This window comes from Struthio camelus, chromosome 1, assembly GCF_040807025.1.
Source record: "Struthio camelus isolate bStrCam1 chromosome 1, bStrCam1.hap1, whole genome shotgun sequence".
Taxonomy (NCBI): Eukaryota; Metazoa; Chordata; class Aves; order Struthioniformes; family Struthionidae; genus Struthio; species Struthio camelus.
Genome location: NC_090942.1, coordinates 102,488,620 through 102,508,790, shown reverse-complemented (window position 1 = coordinate 102,508,790; position 20,171 = coordinate 102,488,620). Strand labels below are relative to the sequence as shown.

Here is a 20,171-nt window from a genome sequence, read left to right as displayed (position 1 = left end):
CATCTCCCCATAGCCTCACCCGTCTGCAGCAGCATGTTTGGCCATTTATTCAACTGTTTTTTTAGCAAAGTTCATAAAGTGATTATGTGCCTGTGTTATTGCTAAAGCATGTTTTTTGCCCTCCTCTGTTTTTGTATTACAACAGTTTGGAAGATAATATTGAGCAGTTTTCCCGAGTTTAAAGATTGGACCTAATCACTGGCTTTACAGTGTGGTGCCTTTGTGCACCCCACCTGCTGTTTCTGTGCCTGGGGGGGTCCCACAGGGTGAATGGGTTACATGGGACAGTGCACAAACACACTGCTAGCACTATGCAGGCAGCACTGTGCGGGTACTGCTGCAGCAACCAGACAGCTGAATCTGCCTCCAAATTTGTACTAAGAGCAGGAGCTACACATAGGACTGTCTGCCATGGGATTTTAAAGGGCTGGTTGTACAGCCCACAAGCTGAATTATCAGAACTGACCTTTCTCTTTTAACTGTTGTTCAGTTGTCTCAGTCATCTATGTATAACTCAGGCTCCTTCCATTAAAATTAACTAAACATTTATAAAGCATCTAACTTGACACAATAATATGTTGTCATACTACTCTGTTCCTAACTGGTGAAGCTGCAACTAATATATCTGGTTATTTTCTTTTATATTGTCAGTGTACCTCAAGGGGAAACAAACATACATCACCGTTTGCCTTTTTTGGACATTTTCTTCAATGAGAGTTGAAAGCATGACTGGAGGTAGAGAGTTAAGTTGGACGCTTTGTGTGGACTATCACAACGTCTTGCTACAACTCCTCCCTCTTCTTTCCAGTGAACTCTGAGGCGAAGGTAATGGGACAGAGGAGGATGGCTAGAAAGAAGTGAATGCTTGGCAGCTTGTCTCTTCTTCCTCATGGCTCTTGCTGCATGTAGAGGTATCACCACAAAAAAGAACAATCAAGGTATTATTCTTCAGTTCTTTGATACTTAATCAAGATTAAGAAGTGTTGAAGGGCAGATTCTGTCACTTCAGGGCAAAAGAGCCTCAGCTCAAAGGCAAACTGTTCATCTGCTGCTGGTATTTTCACAGCCTACTGCTTTTGGGAGAGATCATACGCATGAAGATGGGTGAATTTTATCCTTCCCAGTGTAAGAATCAGAAAGAATATCTCCTTTAATTTTCTGCCATATAAGATATTGCATTAGGGATAGCATTTGTAGCTCTGTATTTCTCAAAAATGTACAGAAATGATAGCCTTAAATGTATAATTACACTAGTTCATCAAATGAGAACTAAGCCTTGAAAAGAGAAGATACTGGTTTTGGAGTCACCACTGTATCTCACAAATCAAGGTAGGATCAGAATTAGTCACAAATATGGGAGCCATGTGATCTGCTAAATTGGTCTAGACTGTTCCCCGAGCTCAGTTAAAACTGAAGCTACAACAAATACGTTTTTGAGTGTATTGCTGGACTGGAACTGCTGAAGGAAATGAAAACCATGGCTTAAGAGTAAAAATAAATAATTTAATGAATGTTATAATTATCAGATTACTCCTTAAATATACTAATAACATTAAAAAAACAGAAACACAATTTCCCACAAGCTATTTCTCAAGATAATACAAAAGGTTTCTTAAAATACATTTCTCTATCCAACAGTAGCAGCGTTTATACTGGCTATACACGTTTACAGTAACAAATTCAAACAATGCATTCACGACAAGAAGTTATATTTCACTAGCATGGTAGTGAATTCATCACATCTCTAGTAAAGCTAATGCTTAATTTTAAATGTTGATATTATTGCCAGTAACGAACTGTCATGCCACACTGGCCTACATGATGTGCCTCAGCACCCTTCTCTTAGCACTGGTCCATTTTGTGCAATCTCTTGTCAGCTAGAACGAGTATTTGCTACCTTATTAAGGCAAAAATCTTGCATCTGTTCATTTTTATTTCCCCTGTTGGGGCAGGGGGTATATTCAGGATCTAGACTAACTTCTCTTTGAATTTACAAATGCAGGTCAAATAGCTGCCTTTTCACAAGCATCACTGTCTAACAGTAGCCAGTTGTTAAAGTGTGCAGCTTATTTGAACTTTCAAAGATTCCTCAGACATTCAGATGCGTTAGGGAACAAGATATGTCTCTTATCCATGGCACTGCGCTATTCACTTTAAATACATTTATTAGCTCTGGGCAAGATGCCCTTTACCTGGCTATTGCAAACAGCACCGCTGAGTTTTCCATTACATTCATCAGAAATATCCTTGTGAGTGCTGCAGGACTCTACCAAGAGCAGAGATCCATCAGTCTACGTGGCACTGTGCAACACATTGATGAAGATGGACCCTTGGGACATTTCTATTTCACATTATGAAAGAGAAAAATAAAGCAGATAATATCTTCTCTAAGAAGACTATAGGATGAACAAAGGGATGATAAGATTCCCAGCTCGCTTAAGAAGCTAATGCAAAGGCCTTGCATGCAACTAAAGAAAATAACAGGGACACGTTAAGTTTTCAGGTTGCTTCGAGAGGAAAGAATAACGGGGAAACGAGGCTGAGGAAGTCAACAGGGAAAAAGTCACAGACTTGAGCATAGGTGACTATGGAAGGATGAAGTGAGTATGGAGGTGAGTATGGAGGATGAAGCTATGCAGATAATTCTGGATAAGCAAAGAGCAGAAGAAAGGAAGTATAGGCAAGAATGCTTCTAAAGCAAGCGCAAGGAATGCAGAACTGATTCCTAAGGCAGGTCAATGGAGCATGTATCAAGCACGATACATGATTTTCCCAAAAGCAAATCAAAATGGGTTACTGATATATAAGGACAACGGTAAAGAAGGAGGTAGCAATGTTCTAGGAGTACAACACTGTTATAAATATACCACATTTTCAGCTTACCATACTGCATCACACAGTATTTACAGAACATCAACATCATTAGAAGTGTTTCTACATAACGAATAGCTCCCAGCCCTTTGGATTACTAAGAGACCTGAGAAGGCAATCTCTCCAAGTAGCCGAGGAAGAAGAGGAGTCTTTCCATCATTTCTCTGCAAGTTAAAATAGTACATTACTAGCATGAAAATGAAACTTTAGTTTGACACTTCAGTATATTTTTCCCTGTCCCCTTTGCGTTGCTTTTTCTGTGAACCTTATCAATACATGAGGAAGGAGATGACATTGAGCATTGTAACTTAAGACCTGTTGATCTCATGTTCCTTGCTAAGTACTAAGAAAGTCAAAAGAAGTTAAGCACAAATCTTGCTTATACACACTATATTGGGATGTGATGGCCTAGGATTATTATGAAAACACTTATACATGAACTAGTAAAATGGGGGGAGGGAGGAAGCGCTGTGTAAAGTTCAAGCTTGTAGGACTTTTAAACTGACATTTTTTAGTCAAGACCATCTAAACACAGTGAAATCACTACCTCATCACTAGAAATCCTGGAAGAGGTCTGGTTCCTTTAAAAAAAAATCTCTTTTAATAATTAACTTTCCCAAAAAACTCTGAAAAGATACAAATCAGAAGGCTTTTTCATGGACTGTGAAAACATCAGAAGTTGATTCCCAAATTACTTATGCTTTTTCACTTAGGATTTAAGCTTGTTTTACAAGCATTCAAATATGGATACACAACGTGGAAAAAACATTTACTTATTTTGACTGTACACATTGTACACACACATATATGAGGAGATTTTCTTTGTAGCTGTACATATTAACTATAGAAGGAGATCCGAAATGTTTGGCTGGATTCAGTAGCTGAACAGTTCTCATCACGACTCCTTTTCTCATCATGGGATAAGAGAAAGAATCCTAGGGTCCAATTTAACCATAGCAAGACTTTCTTGAATACTGAATATTTCACAATTTTCTTCATGTCTTTCCAGAAACAATCCCCTCTTTCCAAGTAAATACTTCTGTTCCTTGAAGAGAAATAGTCCCTCTAATGTACAGCACTACTTACATGTTAAGGTAAGAGAAGCTGGGTCAAGCTTTAACTTGGTACATTCAGATGTCCCATGATGAAGAACATCATCTTCATCATAAATATTTTGACGTAAAACATTCCTTATAAACTCTGGATTCATCATGTTTTCCATAAACCCTTCTGTTGATGGTGGTACAGAGAACTCCAGCTGATAAAATACAGTAGCGCTTTCATTACTGAAAAACAAACAAATTCAGGTATGAACGTGTGCAAGTCACTGCTGTATCTTCTCTTTTCTTTTTTGAGGGGACTGCCTTTTCATATAAATGTTGGTACTATTTTTTTTAAACCTGTTCTAAGGAAAAGCATTAGAAAAGAGAAGAGCCATCAAGCTTCCGGTTTCCTCTTTCACTCCCTTCTCTGAGCAGCTGTCAATATTAATGAAAGCTGGGCACATAACTGAAGCCAATCTGAAACACATTTTCAAATGAACAAAGGGCAGCTGAACATGTGTCCTGATAGGCCAAGGTGTTCCACATTTGTTCCTAATGAGAACATAACAATAACAGCAGAGGTGCCACAATACCGTGCTTGCAAGTTAGCCAAGAATCCCCAAAAGATTTGCTCCCCTGATAACAATACCTGATGCAACCCAACCAGGGTTGCTAACCTAGGTTCTGGAGTGGATTATGTAAACCACTGGGCTGGAGTCCCTCTCTGGAGATTTCCTTGCTTGCCATCTATCAAAAACACTAAGTGCAATCAGATTGTTGCATTTTGCCTAACAGAATCATCAAAAAAGAAACACAAACATCAAAACATTGATGTTTCAACTGAAACATCAAAAAAGAAGTTGAACAGGGGAAAAGAGAAAGAAAGGAGGTGGGAGGAGAGAGAGAGAGGAGTTGTGCAACACATGCAGAACTACAGGTTTATACTCAATGGCCTAAATCATCGCTTTTAACTGAATGGGTAACAAGCTACAGCACGCTCATTCAACAGAGCACGCATGCCCTAGACTGGTGGTGCATCAGAGCACATTCATCAGAGTGCCCTCAGGACGGCCCTTCGCCCCAGCCCATGGGGACTCTTCCTCTGTCCTTGCTCTCTCAGCTGCCCTAGACTTTTGAAAATCTCTACTCGCCATGATGTTTTCCAGTCTTTCTTATCCTATTTATAACACTGTTTTTTCATAAATCCTTGGAGAAGCCGTCTGCACCACCTCCCTTGCCTCTCTACAATCAGTTCTTGGCAGGACCACCCCAGAGCTGATCTTTCCAGCCCCACATTTCCCTCTTCCGCTCAGCTTCCTCTTCCGTTGTAGGACTGCAGCATCTCCATAGCTTAAAACATTACGGTCTCAAAGATCATAAACTCCTTAGCCTTTCTCCAGTTTGGGCTGAGAGTAAGATCTTCCCTCAGCTCTAATGTGAAGCTTTCTCCTGCCTCTGCAAGGCAGGCTGGATGCTTTTTCATCTTCTTGCTGCCACCACTCCTCCCCTGCCCCCATCAGCTTTCAGCAGCTGAGCTTTTCCTATGTGTGCAGCCATCTCTCACCTGGGTGAGCCTAACCTCGGCCTCTGCCTCCTTCTCTGCCTCTCACTCCTGCCCCTCCAGTCTCTCCAGCATTTTGCTGCTTTGAGACTTGCTCCTGTTGCCCAAAATAAAGTGTGTGTGGCAGGGGGGGGGGGGGGGGGGGAGGGAATCCAAACAAACCAGCAATGCAATACTCTGGTTTTGGCTTTTGCTGCTTGTGCGCCTCTGTTGCCTTTAAGCTCTTTTGGGAACAAAATAGTTATCTCTGTCCCCATGGACCCTTTTGCATTTAATTAAGGCCGTTTAAGCCATGTTGCTCTCAAGTGGTTCCAGCAGCTCATTTTCCTTTAAATAAATTTCCTTTAATAAGTTTAGTAAGGGCTGCACCTGGGACCAAACACAACAGATGACACTTATCAGCAACAAAATGTTACTGTCACTGTTTGTTACTAGCAGCACTTGCCCTCTACACCAGCGAATCCTTCTACCAGTTTTCACTATCCATATTGATAATTCTCCCCCCAAACACCTCATTTTTCATAGATTTAAATGTTGTGCCTATTTATATCATCAGATAATTTTCATGGCAGAAATTACTTACCTGAAATAAACCACTTGAGCTGACCTAAAGTAGCGTCCCAGAGCTGGAGATGAACTGTAGACATCTGTTAACTTGGAGAGAAAAAAGAAAAGAAAAACAAAAAAGAAAAAATAATTTCTTCCATTCACTATCTCTTTCCCATAAAAGAAAGAACAGTGAATCATTCTTTTAAGGTGTTGCACAGTGCATAAATATAGGCGCTGAAGGTCAAATACCAGCAAATATCTGTCCTGGAAAAGGTACACATTCCCTTTGAGCCTGACAGACAAGTTAACCTCTGTGTTTGAGTGATTACTATATTACCTTAACACAATAGAGTCATTCAGGGTGAACTAAAAGTACGTGCTCAAGCTGCCATCAGCAATTTATTTTATTTGGTTTGGATTTTTTTTTTTTTTGAGTACCAGAGAGCCATTCTAATATTACTTTATAGAGGGAAGGGTCCCCTTCTACAGTAAATCTAGATCAATACCACCACGCCTGCTGAGCTTACTTCAGCCATAATTCAGAGTCATAGTGGCTCAACGGAAATGACAGCTATAAACCCAGTTTGTCACCACACATTTACAAGAACGCAACACAAAACGTTTTTGAGCAGGGATCAGGCTAGATGACCTCCATGGGCCCCCTTCCAATTAAATTACTCTGTGAAAAAGGTGAGGACTAAGTCCCAGCCATTACTAAAATTTAGGCAAAACTTTGAACTTTTAAAATCTGTGCAGCTGCTTGTGTGCTTAAAAGCAGGCAATTCCTTTTTCTGAATCAGGACTTTAAACGATACTAGAAAAAACACAGCTCAGAATCTATCCTTACTTTAGCAAATTATATGGACTTGCAAATGACTGAGCTGCTACACAGAGAAACAGAAATTTCTTAAAGGGAAAAACATTCAATCTTTGTCACAAGCAGATTCAGCTTTGCCAAGAACCATGTCAACACATACCCTCTTGGTGATGTCTTCAGAGAAAAGGTATGGAAGACCACACTTTAACTTGAGTTTTCCAGAAAAATTGCGATAGTTTCCACTGTGTAGGAGTGCATCAGGATCCCAATACTCATCCTCATCTGTGTAAACATCTAATATTCAAGAAGAGATAGAAAAGGGAGGAAAAGTTCTAGTTAGCAGAAGTAGGAAAAATACCGTCTTGACTTTCTCCGGAGTGACTTTTTACAAATTGCCTGAGTAATGACTGTCTGGAAGCGACAGAAAGAAAATGCAAGTCACCTAAAGAAAAGTGACAGCACGCAGAGGTCCATGACTCACCCCATTCTTGAAGGTTAGCTACTCTGGAAGGCTGGCAGGCACTGACACCAAATGAGACCTAAATTATCCATTGCACTCATTGCAATGGTAAAAGCATCGTTTCCACCCTCATCCCCACAATGTGTTCTAGTAACATTTCTTCAGTTCACTACAAACTGAAATTGGCATCTGACCAGGACACAAGCTGGTAGCTGTCTGCTAAAATAAAAGCATTTGCATACGTAAGTGTACGTCTGCCCAGACTAACAGCCCCCCAAACCAAAATTCTGTGGTGTCTGTACATCGGTGTGACCGTGTACTTCAGCTGGCCATCGCAATCACCTCAGCAGCGAGCCACTACACCCATAGGGATTAACACAAAAAATTGTTGTAAGGTAAGCATCTAAACTGCTCAAACCCCTTTAACTTCACTGAAAATCAGTACAAGGAAAGACAAGACTGCACATCCACCACTCACTGTGCCACCCACCTTCTGCAATCAGCATCCAGGTCTCTGCAGCAGTCAGCTTGCAGAAGGAGTTTAAATGTCCCCATTTGTATTGGAAGATGACTCAAGAGTAAGATACTTACTAGAATAGAGAAGTAGGCTGATGAGAATTACCAGGAAGAGCGCTATAAAAATTGTAGCTATAACCATCCATAGTTTACACTTCCAGAAAATGACATTGTTGCATGATTTCCAATGATCCCTGTTCTAGTTAAAAAAGGAAAGGGAATGTGGATTAATGAAATAAGGCAGGGAAAAAATATTTAAGCATGTCTCTAATGTCACATTTAGAAAAAACAAAACAAAACAGAGGGATGGTCTCATTGTTAAGCAATGCTCTACCTCAGAGGTTCCCACCCTTAAATATTGTTGCAGGTGGGAATGCAGACCTGCAGAATGCAGTGGGCATTCACAGGCAGTCAATTACTTGAGAGAGGAACATTTAATTCCCTACTTATGCAGAATCTCCAACTCTTGAATTAGCCATAAAGCTAAGGCACCACAAAGATACTTTCATAGTTTCCAATTTTTTTTGAAGGAAATCTATTTCCTTTGTTTTACAAACTGTCCTTTTAAAGTTTGGCATCTTTCGCAACCAAAAAGTGTCTGTGGAGGAATTTCCAGAACGATTGGATATCAACCTTAATGGCATTGATAATATCAGTCTGGATATAAGCACCCAAAGCAAGTGGACTGCTATTCATTAAATGTTATTGCATTAAGGAACATTCTAATGTTGACTTCCTTTTTCTTCAAATGGTTGAATATTTGAAGATGATTGATTGTGAGCATTTAACAGAAAGTTTATCACAAATCTCACATCTGCTAGGAGATCACAAGGAAATTTTCTTGAAAGAAATTGTGTATACAGGCATGTTCATATAGGGGAGCAAAGACAAGTCCTGCCTTTCATTTAATTTTTGATAGGATTTGAGACTGAGGCAGGAATTAGTCTTTAATCGGTTACCCCAGCACTATTAATATTAAAAATATACTTAAGTGACATAGCAAAACAAACAAGAAATGCCAAATAATTTGTTCCACAGACAGACGACTGAATGAAGGGCATAAATTCACAGAAAAGCAGACCATACTGCCTTTATAACTTCCCCTCCTCCCCACCTACTGTAAACCTCGACATAAACTCCTTATCAACTCCATGACCTTTCTGAAATCAGTGTAAGGAAAAGCATGTGCTGTAGGTTGTCTGGGCCACACACATGCAGAATAGCAGGAACCAGCTTGCTAGCTGGAGGCACTAATTCAGATTACCTTCCTTTACTCTTTGAATTTTCTAAGAACCTCGTATAACAGAAACATTTTCACTTGAGAACTTTCTTCTGAATTTAACTGACGTTCACCAACTGGTTTAAAATTTCTTTGGGGGTGGCAGACATACAGGGAGAGAAAGGAGACACCCAAAGATCCCACGAGCATCATTTCTTAAGCAGGGTGGGCAAAAAAAAAAAAACCTCAAAGTGCTCTCTGCAGACATACCTGCGTGTGCTACTCCACTTGAATGATGAACAGCTGGCTGAGTATGGCTTAGTTTACAACGTGCATTTGAAGGATTGTGTATACATATTTTATTTGATTTTTAAAAAATGTGTCAGAAGAAGAATGAACCTTCAATTTGGTATGTAACACCAGCATATCATTTTGTATCTGGCAAGAACATTAGCTACTGCCCAAAGTACAACTATGAAGTTGGCTATCATAACGCGAGCTGAGAGAGACAGCTATCAAGCCCAAATTTCCACTCCAAATACCAGCCACGCATTCAGACTATCACAAAAATGCAATTTTTAATCAAGCAAAGTAAACTAGGTTGATTTCAAAAGGAAACATTCAGCTCTTCAAAACTCTTCCCTCCCAGCTGGGCCAATGCCCTCTGGACATTGCTCATATACATGGCGAGACTGCTGGGAGGGAGCAGCAGGGGAAATCTCTCCGCACTGGACAGGGCAGTCCATTCATTCTTATTAATTTGATTTACTGCCTGAGAACGAAGCAGAGCACAATAATTTTCCAGCAGTCCCTACACGATATGAAGCCAAAACACCAGAATCAACAATAGAAACAGAGCCCCAGTGAAAAGTCACAGTTCTGGGAAAAGGAAGGCTCTGAGCTGAAACTTAAGCGTAAAGTTTCTCAAGAGAGCAGAGCTGATCTAGCTCACCCCTGTCTCTCCTCCGCTCTCTCTCTTGTTCCTCTTTGCATGTCTCTAGCACTTGTCTGACTTTCAGCCAGCTGATCCAGCTCATCAGACCAGAGGAGAAGTAACACTGCTCCCAAATACAGCGGGACCAGGGTTTTTGCCTTCGGGTGGAATGAATCGAATCGGCTCACTGAGGGGGTCAGGCCAGATAATCCGTGGGGCTGGCAAAAGGAAACAGTCACTTTTGCTTGGTCAGGAGCAGAAGGAAAGGGTGGCAGGACTTATGCAGCTGAGCTGTTAGATTGGCTCAGCCATCCCTGGAAATCTTCCCCTATGGAAAAGTGGGAAAATTCCTTGTTCTGCCACAGGTCTTCCCTCTGCCTTTAAGTAGTCAAAATCATCTTGCTGAAGTCACCTGTTAGTAAAATGCCATTCCCCCCCCCCCCCCCCCACAAGCTTTTAGTCTGTTCCATAGCGTAAAGGTAAACAGTAGAAGCTAACCATCACAGGACTCACATGCTGGTCTTAACGGAGGTTTATGGGTGCTCTATCCATACAAATTCATAATTGTTAGCACTCGCAAATTACCTAACAATGAGAAAAAGAGAGACACTAGCATGGCTAGCCTGCTGTAGGGCATCCTACTCTCGTGGTGCTCTTTTCTGATTAATTTGTTCTCAGACAAATCCTATTTAAATATGGGTTTTCACATTTCTCCCTTTTGGTTTCGAGCCCCCTCCCACTAACATATAGAAAAGGAAAGCAAAACTCAGAGTGCTAAGTACAGCTTTAGTTTCTGAGTTAAAGTTCACAAACAGCCAACACCAAAAAATAACAATGCTCAAAATCCCATTCCAACCTTATAAATTTGCCACCAACCAGAAGGAAATAAATATATCTAACTTAGTGTTTTCAACATTTACTTTCAAGTGAGCAACCTTCCCCTTTGTTCAAATAACTAATTAAATAATCCCACAAAATGTTCCTATGAAGTGTCACTTCACTTGCTGTGTGATATTTCCCAACAGCTCCATAAGCATTAAATGAGTAACCGAAATTCCTACCTTTTTTGTTGCTGCTGTTTGCGAAGTTAGAGGCTCATTATAAACAGCCTCACTTTCCTCTCTATTAACCTCTTCTATTTGTAATTCAATATCCTCCTGCTCCTGATCAGAGCCTTGCGTTTTCATCGCTTCCGTTCCTGGGCGAGGATCTTTGTTTCTGAAGCAAGCAAGGAGATGATAACTCATTTTCTTCTGCAGTTTCAGCTGCAGTTATGCCAGTAGCAGTTCTGGTATGAGGTTAAAGACCGTAACAGCGAGAGTAGGGATGGTTTTCGCAGGAGTGATCTCAAAACACTGATAAACGAGGGGAATTCCTTGGAAGGACAAATACGTCGCCGGCGCTAGCTAGAGAGAAAAGGGAGGGGGAGGAAGTATCGATTTGCCCAGTCTCCAGAACTACAGCTCTTGTGCTGTGCAATACCAGGTTTTCCAGTTTGTCTGCCTTACCGTACCAGCCCTCAACAAGCACAAGTAGGTGAATAAACCTTTGGCAACGTTGTCATTTGCCAAGGTGATTTTGAAAGGGACTAGACTGCTTTCCCTGCTCTTTTCAGCTGAGACAATAAAACACTTTTCTGCACAAACATACAAAGAGATGTGGTTCTGCAGCACAAACTCAGTAGTAAGGATCAAATAGCTTGTTGTTCAGTTAGTCTACAAAGGGAACTTATACTCCCTCTGAACACCTCTAATTTTAGCTTCTGTGTATAAGCAATTGAGAAATGCATACTACTAACTTTTGTGTTGCAAATTTCCTCTTGCTAGCTGTTATATAGGCTAAATCAGATGTCTGGTGCTAAAGAAGCATTTATATCTGTTCACATCCTATTCAACCTAAACCTGAAAAGCCACTTCCATGTTTGTTTGGTTTTTTTAGGAAAAAAAAAACAGTCTGAAGAGAAGGGGGGAGGTGACCTTCAGCCTTAGCCTATGCTCTCCAAGGTGTGGTTTTATAAAGGAAACCACAGTGTGAATTGAGATCTGGCCTGCACCAGCTTCCCAACAGAAGCTCTCAGGTGATAGTCTGAGTCACTCAGACTCTCCTTCTCCCTCCCTTTCTCTGTCCCTGCAGTATCCTGTATCCTACCTCCTCCTACTTCTTCTGTCCCAGCTCCATCCTCAGGTTTCTCCTTCCTCCTCACAGGGCACCTCTCTTCCTCTGGATCAAAAAAGTCTGGCACATGGCTGATAACTGCACTCTTGCTCCTTTTCTTGCTCCAGCACAGAGCAGAGAGTTCCCTTCTTTCTCCAACTCTGTCCTCTGCCGGCTGAACACCACAGCACTACTCCTTCTTCCTGCCAAGCCCTGAGGACACTTCCCCCCTACTACAGTTTTCTCATTGTGAAAGTCCTCAGGCTACTGATGCCTGAGCATTCCCCTGGGGTTCGGATTCCCAACATGTAACAGTCTGCGAAGCAAAGGCACTTCAAAAAGCTGAGCACAGGGCTTTATTTCATTCCTCAAATAAAAAGAAACACAAAGTCCATGCCCCACCTTTGGTTCTGGAGAATCCTCAAAAGGCTGGAGGACTAAGCATAGAGCCAAGCAGTCATCAAGATCAGAGATCAGAATAGGTGTCTGGATCCACAGGATTTTACTTGGAAAAAGTTTTCACTAGAAAAGCCTTTACCTGCAGGATCTCAGTACTCCTGCTGGAGATGAGCTTCATTCATTTCATTTCCACTCTTAGCAATGGAGCTTACCTTCCTACCGAATTGTCTGAAACCAAAAGAGTTTCTCTAAGTCAAATGAGTTAATGATTATAGAACGCACCCAGCAAAAGCCAAAGTCCATATATTTTAATCTGTGAAGGAGCTCTATACAAACTTTTGAATTTTTTTAGTCTGGCTGAATTAAGATCCACACTTGATGCCTTTCTTGCGTGTAAACTAACAGACCTCTCTCACACATGGAACTGAGAAGCTCTTAAAGCAAACAGGAAGTTGGAATCGATCTGAAGTTTCTGGCCTGCACTCTTATGTAAAAGAATAGCAGGAGAACTGTTTTCTTCTGTAGGGCAGACATCTCTGATTTCAACACAACGAACAGAAACATACAATCTTAAATGCGTGCTTTAGTAAAACAAGCAAATCTTGGCTCAGCTTTACAAAAAGGAAACTCCAAGGTACAAACGTATTTCTGATCAGTCCCAGGGATTAGAAGGTTTAGAGGCACAATCCAATGAATAAAGCATAGCCACTTGCATATTTAGCACATATTTATTAAAAAGGAAGAAATGAATGACTGACTAGCCTTTAGAAATGCTGAAATACCCAAAGAATATCATTTGAGAACAGCTCATGCAGTATTTGTAAGTTGGATACAAGCATTGTAGGGGAAAAGTACCCAATACTGGCTCAAGAAAGGAAGGGTAAGCAGTACTGGTGTCAGACACAGGAATCGCACTGTGTGCAGATTAGTGCCAGCTCGTTCCAGCATCTTCCCCACATGCTGCTGGATGGTGGGTCTGAAACTAAACAAGACTCACGTGTTTATATATCACTGGAACTGGAAAAAAAATGTGCGGTGGGTAGCAAGGACTGATATTCAAGTTGCCAGCTTCTTTTTTTTTTTTTTTTTTTTTTTTTAAATCTTAAAGGTGGAAGCTAAATACTCTCAAATACTGAGCACAACTTTAACACTGTCTAGGAAGTGCAGACAGGTATTCTATTACCCTGAATGCTAGCATTCTTAAATCTCATAAATAGCTTTGGAAACCTTAAATCATTTAGGTTTGGGCTCATTAGGAGATTATTTCTTCCACTGCTGGATTTACTGCTAGGGTTAAAGGAATGATCTTCTGACAGAGACGTGGCTGTCACTTCCTTCACCACTTTCTTTGAGATCAAGGATGCATCCAACCACATAAATCCTTTTTCCTTTATGTCCCGTTCAATGCCAGTATGGCCACATGAGTACACCCCCTTCTTCTGGCCAGGAAGAAAGACCAAACAAAAAGACCTAATCCTGAAACTGCTCACTGCACACTGCAGACCAAGGATGCCAGGGAAAACAGTGGGAAACCATCAGGAGACTGTCCACAGAGCACATTGGAGCAGGAGCTGAGGAAATGCATTTGTCACTCTTTGCAGACTTCAGACCCTACACAACTATGGTCAAAGCTGTAAAGAGAACGTGTGAAAGCACCAAAGACTGGGCAAAAAGCCAGGGCACATGAGAACAGTTCTGGACTGCGAAGCTTCAAGATTTTGCTTGATTGTATCAGAAGACTGGGTTCAACAAGAAAGACTTCCTGGCAGAGCACTAAACCTGAAACAGACTGCCTGCAGATGCCCCAGGAGAAATGCCACCCTTCTGTTCCTGGCACCCTACCAGGGTGAAGCCACCTAGGCATTGGCCTTCTATTATCTCCCAGGCACCAAGCTCATTCTGTTTGGAAGACAGATGCATCACTAACCAGTGCCACTATGATCATTGCACACTACTCCCAAGTGCTAGGTGAGCTATCAGCTGTTGGGAGCATGGGGAACAAAGAACAAAATATTTGTCCTGAAGTCTGGATGTGCACCAGCTCATCTTCCTGTGCAAGTATCAGAGTCTTGTTGAGATCTGTCTCCAAGTTCTATTTATAAAGGAAGTGAACCTGGTTTTGGTGATTTCATTGACGTCTAATAGTAAAGAAGAGAATTAACTGAAATATATATTACCATAATCAGCTACATAGATAAACATGTCAATAAAGCCTGTAAAGAGATCAGAATGTGACAGTGTTGTAAATTCTTGACATTCTGTTGGGGAACTAGTAATTTGTGAGGTTTTGAAGGAAGTTTTTTTTGGAACTTTATTAAAATATAATTCTAAATACATTTGTTTTATACAGTTTCCTTTGCTTAATTAATTAGAGCGCAGTATTTCCTTCCTCTTATTTAAATAACATCCCAAAGAAAGTAAATGATGCTCTTTCAGTCCTTTAAAGAAAGTTTCCTACACCTTAACCTACCTGAGCTATACATTTGATGGTTTTAGAAAATCACAGGAAACAACCCAAAAATTACAACCCAGAAAGGAACAGTCATGCAGTAGCAGCATCGCTACAGAATCAACTCACCTCAGTTTTATGCACTACACTGATCATAATGTTTGTATTTTGAAGAAATAGGAAATAATTATTTATGTTTAGAATCCTGTAACTTCATCAAGGGAACATATGTGAGCATATATGGGATGTGTAGATCCTCATATATGTGTTATATATACCCATACATATATATGTACACACATACACATGGGGGAGACGGAGAGAGGGAGGAAGGGATACATCTCAGAGATGGAGCGAGGGGAGAAGATTTCTAAAGGAAAGGTTTGGCTGGATTTTTGTTAAAGATTCTAATCCATGTTAGTTTGTATTTTTAAAGGCAGCGCTGTTTCTGCTGCTGGGCGTGATGAAGATGAGCCCATAAGGAATCCAAAGCTTCTTTGAATTCAAACAGTTACTGCCAGGCGAATAGCAAATGACTGTCTCTTTGTGGAAAAAAATCACTTTTTCTGATGCAGAAACTGTCAATGGCATTTTCTTGTTATATTACCAGAGATGTACATGATAAATTTTGTAGGAAGAAGCTTTCACAAATAAGATGATTTGCATTTTCTCTGTGGCACATCAGTTTGCATTCTGATGAATCCAGTCATAAAGGGCCATCACCTTAGTATACACACCAGGTCGATTGCGCCGAGCACATCCTTCACCCCAGCTCACAATGCCAGCAAGGTACCATCTATTTCCCTTTCCTGTGCAGGCCAAAGGACCTCCAGAATCTCCCTAAAATGAAGGGTACAGTTCAGCCATTAGCGCACACACACACACACAGCACAGAAACAAGTGTTAGGTTATTTAGGGACTCTAAATATCTGCCCTGCTCTTCCTCAAATTACAATTTAATATTAGCACCTTATTTCCAGATAGAAGGTACCTGGCTAGATACTAAATTTTTTCTGCTTGTTTTAACTTACAAAAGTAGCACACTAACCAATATAAAGCAGTGGCAAGAAGAAAAAGGTGAAAAATTACTCACTGCTGATGACCTATTACAGGATTCATAAAGTACCTGGTCACAGAGCTCAAGAGGGAGAGGAGGAGATAGGGATGGAAAGTGGGAACTCTGCCATCATTTGGCCATAAATTGTTCACATGTTTAAGACAGAACTCTTCTACTGTGCATTACTCAGAGATGGAAAGAGAAGTGTCTCTTTCTTACCTTCAGCTCTGCCACCAAAAAAAAAAAAAGCATGATTAGATGTTATTAGCAGATTCATAATCAAGACTGTAGTTAGATTCAGAGAAAGAGAGAGGAAGGAAAAAAGACTTTAGCCACATGCAAATAAGAACTGGCTTCTCAAAAGGAACATGTAGGTCTGTGTGCAACAACTTGGAAAAGTTAAAATTCCTATTTATCTCTGTTCATAGAATCCAAATGCATTTGGGTTCACAGATGCTTTGTGACCCTCAGTATTTTAATCTTGTATGCCTTCTGTGAACAGAGCAGTTCACAGACTTCTGAACAGTTATGGATACTGCTCATCTCTGCAGATTTTACTTATGTATATAAGGCAGTCTGCAGCCTCCAGGTTGAGCCTGGGGTTTGTTTGCTCTCACCAGTTGGAGCTGACACATGGGAGAGGATCAAGAAAGCCATGTACCTATAAAAAAAAGTAATAGCAAAAAGTCTTTGTCACCTAATCAAACAAAACTATCTAGTGATAAGAAAAGCACCAACAATTCCTCCTCTCTCCCGGGCTCCTGTCATACTGGTAACTTTAACCACTCAAAAAGCTGTTCTTAAGATGACTTCAGAAAGGAGACTGGATATTCTGGCCAGTTATACAGGAAGCTTTAAAAGACCAAAGGACCTGTATGCATGCGGAAGGAGGAAGGATCCTGAAAAGAGGAACCATGTAAGACCAAAGAACATCCCAGAGTGATAAGAAAACTGAGTGTGAAAGTGTACATGTTTCATTTCTTACTGGAAGTATCACATCATCTAAAGATGAAGGGTGTTTGGAAGCTTCACATAACTTGTGTGATACATGCACAGCTTTCATGTCCATGAAGAAGTGAAACAAATTAGGATGCCCACAACCCTGGAACTATAGTTAAAGAGCTTCCAGGACACTGTGGGGATCTCCTGAACTGCCACCATCATCCTTCTCTAGCACTGCACAGGAGGTATGCTAGAGACAGGAAAATAAAAAAGAAATAGCACAGACACTACCAGGACAAAGAAGTTTAAGACAGAGAGGGCCAATATGCTTGGACAGAAACAGAGCAGATTGTGTTGGAAAGTAGATTGACCAGTATAGTACCTAGCCAAATTGGTTAAAATGTCTAAAACTTAAGGCCATTTCTGAGGCAACACATTTTTTGGAGGAACATCAAGCCTTTGGCATATCACAGTGCATATCTTAGCAAAACAATTCCAAGGCCTAAGGTTATACACAAACAAAATGTTAAGTGAACAAAAATAATAATTCAATGAACTAGATCTGGGAAACTGCAGGATCATCCTACAAACCTGTCTTTTGTTGTATGTTAAAAGGCTAGATGTTTTAGAGTTATAATCTTGCAAAAATTGTTCTATTACATTAAAACAGCAAAACTCTATTAAATACAAATTTAACAAATTACTACAGACTAAAATCAGTAACATATATCTCTCCATTTAAAAAGTAACTGCTACAATGACTGTATTTTAATTTAGAAAGCAGATATTCATCTTAATAAGTTTAAATACTGATAAAGTACACACTAGTCCAACAACCAGGAAGGAGAAGGAAGGCAAGATAGTTAAGTATGTCTAAAAACAGTTTCTGATTAATTGTGTGTGCCAAAAAATTAGGTCACATAGCTCGTGATACAATAACGTAGTCAAAACTTGTCATAAGACACATGACTGAACATACGAAACCAACAGAGGCAGCATTTCAACCACCTTTACTGGATTTAGCTTACCTTGCCTTTCGCATTTCTTTGCGACTGTAACTATATGTTATTCATCACATTGTTGTAACATTATATTAACTCCTACATAAATAAATAAATCAAGATGAATAGCAAAAATAGCGGATAGCCCTAACTTTATTCCTTTTAGTCTTACATCTGTTTTTTTTTTTAAATAGGAAGGTTAACTTTTGAAGAGAAAAAGAAAAAAAAATCTTTTCAACAGATTTTACCCCTTCTCTTTCAAATCTACATTTCTCAAGAGATTCAGGTATTATCTATGCCAAATTTCATTTCCTGTTTTTGAGGGACTTTAATTGCCATGTTAATTATTTAACCATACATTCAAGACATCTCACTTTATTACTGAGAAAAAACAAAAAAACCTAAATCTGAACAGTTTTCCAACAAAAGCAAACATTCTTTTGTAGTTTCTCCACAAGTCCCAGATTACCTGGCATGCATCAATGCCACCATTAAGATTTCCAGCACACAGCATACGCGCTGTGATCAGATCATTGTACAGCTTGTTGCAAACACTTTGGTTAATTATTTTCACTCTAGCTTCCTGTAGTGTTTTGGCAAGATGACCTAGAAAAATACAAATGTTGCAAAGGTTATAGCAGTAAACATTTTTAACAGGGAAACAGTCAAAACAGAGGAGAATGGCTCCAAACTCAAGATTTACCCAGCTAACAGCAGAAGAGTAATCCCTCTCCCTTTAACTGCTGTCTGCCCGCGGCTTTTGAGACTGTAGTATATACGCTAGCTCTAGACGTAAAGGTGCCTATGCACTACCACTGTTGCCTTTCCATTTCCTTAGTCTTTATCCTTATCAGCTGCTTCCCCTTACTAGGTATTCCCCAGACAAAATGAGCCTTGAGCATAAAAGGGGACACATTTTTGTAAATCTAGGGTCATTTGTTTTTCAATGGTCTGTGAGACCATCCTTGATCCTCAAACAGAAGATGCATATTCACACCTATCACCTGCCATAGAAGCAAACACTCAGAATTCATAGGTCAGAAAGATATTTTCTAGCTTTTTATAGAACTACTAGGTAAACCACAGGTATATTCTCCTATGACTATAAATATTTCATGGCTAGAGTTTGAAATTAAGCCAAACTTGCAAGAAGTATATCCAGGAAATAAACATACTGTTTTCTTTTATGGCTCCCCAGCCAGTTACATAGCAGACAGTTCCATAAACAAATACTCTAGAGGTGCTGGGTAAACAAATGGGCTGTACCAGCTCACTGAAGAATACTGGTGTCTCCATTTCCAGCAAGGCAATGTCATAGTCTGAGACATATTGGTCATACTGTGGGTGGATAACAATCCTTTTGATTGATCTCATAGCTACGTGATTGCTATTTTCATTAATGGCACGTAAGCCCATATATGCTCTCCATCCCGAAGGAACAGAGAATCTGTAAAGAGAATGGTTTTAGAACATCTCATTGGAAAGTAATGCAGTATTGGTTCATTTATCAAACCATCAAAAACAAAGTAAATGGGGTAGATACTGCTTATGAGATACACTATAGTCTCTTTCCACTAAAACATTAAGTTATGATTTTGCTTCCCATTTTAACAGGAACCGTCTCTTGGAACTGTAAGACCAGTTCCTTGCAATGGGTGCTTCTCATCCCTCTTTACACAAAGCAAAGCTCTCTGCAATACTTCCAGAGTTGGGTTCCATAAAAGTATGATGAAAGCAGAATGAAACAAGCTATGCCATTGCAAGCCACGCAGTTTTGCTCTGTAACTCAGGCTACTGTACGGTATTCTGCTGGCACAAAAAGCAGCCATGACTGATTTACCAGAAGCCCATAGTACAAAAACAGGCTTAGGCCAAGTTTTAGTCAAGTAGAAGGGAGGCACAGGTGTGGAGGTAAACCATCTATTCTGACATTTCACGGAGGTACTGGCTAAAGCAGAACCAGACTGAACAATTAGCAATGGGTTTCTTGGAGCTCAGTGATTAGTGTAGTTTGAGCTTTCAAACAGAACTGAGCTGTAAATATACCCCATTTTTACTGAGCTGTGAACACATCCTTTTTATCTGAGTAGAATACACCCAACGGAACTGAGTAGACGTTCTCTCTCTCTTTTCGCCAGACTATGTACACAAGGACAGAAAACCTAGATTTTTCCAGTGCTGTATGCCCTAGTCCATGAA

The 20,171-nt window shown here is 40.3% G+C and overlaps 2 protein-coding genes and 1 long non-coding RNA gene across 9 annotated transcripts in view; 1 reads left to right on the top strand and 2 right to left on the bottom strand.

Annotated features, from left to right (window-relative positions):
- Positions 1–1,489: 1,489 nt before the first annotated feature.
- C1H3orf52 (chromosome 1 C3orf52 homolog) lies at positions 1,490–13,558 on the bottom strand. 7 transcript variants are annotated; one of them, XM_068908754.1, is made up of 7 exons: positions 12,527–13,556; positions 11,032–11,188; positions 7,893–8,016; positions 7,002–7,135; positions 6,059–6,129; positions 3,958–4,157; positions 1,490–3,035 (listed from the first exon to the last, which is right to left on the bottom strand). In XM_068908754.1, coding segments are annotated over exons 2-7 (657 nt in total). In that variant the 5' UTR covers positions 11,158–11,188; positions 12,527–13,556; the 3' UTR covers positions 1,490–3,033. The 7 variants fall into 7 exon arrangements, with proteins under 7 accessions (XP_068764855.1, XP_068764859.1, XP_068764836.1 ...); XM_068908758.1 differs by lacking the exon at positions 12,527–13,556 and adding an exon at positions 12,119–12,466; XM_068908735.1 differs by lacking the exon at positions 12,527–13,556 and adding an exon at positions 12,119–12,465 and having other exon boundaries at positions 11,032–11,376.
- LOC138061094 (uncharacterized) lies at positions 3,848–14,896 on the top strand. The gene is made up of 3 exons (XR_011134735.1): positions 3,848–3,965; positions 11,909–12,047; positions 13,935–14,896. It is a non-coding gene; the product is annotated as an uncharacterized lncRNA (long non-coding RNA).
- LOC104144207 (suppressor of tumorigenicity 14 protein-like) overlaps positions 14,896–20,171 on the bottom strand; it is a 24,236-nt gene continuing 18,960 nt past the window's right edge. Inside the window, exons 16-18 of the mRNA XM_009675052.2 lie at positions 19,148–19,419; positions 18,442–18,578; positions 14,896–15,812 (exon numbers count right to left, since the gene is read on the bottom strand). Coding sequence (XP_009673347.2) covers positions 15,654–15,812; positions 18,442–18,578; positions 19,148–19,419 — 568 coding nt within the window. The 3' untranslated portion in view covers positions 14,896–15,653. The remainder of the gene's footprint in view (positions 15,813–18,441; positions 18,579–19,147; positions 19,420–20,171) is intronic.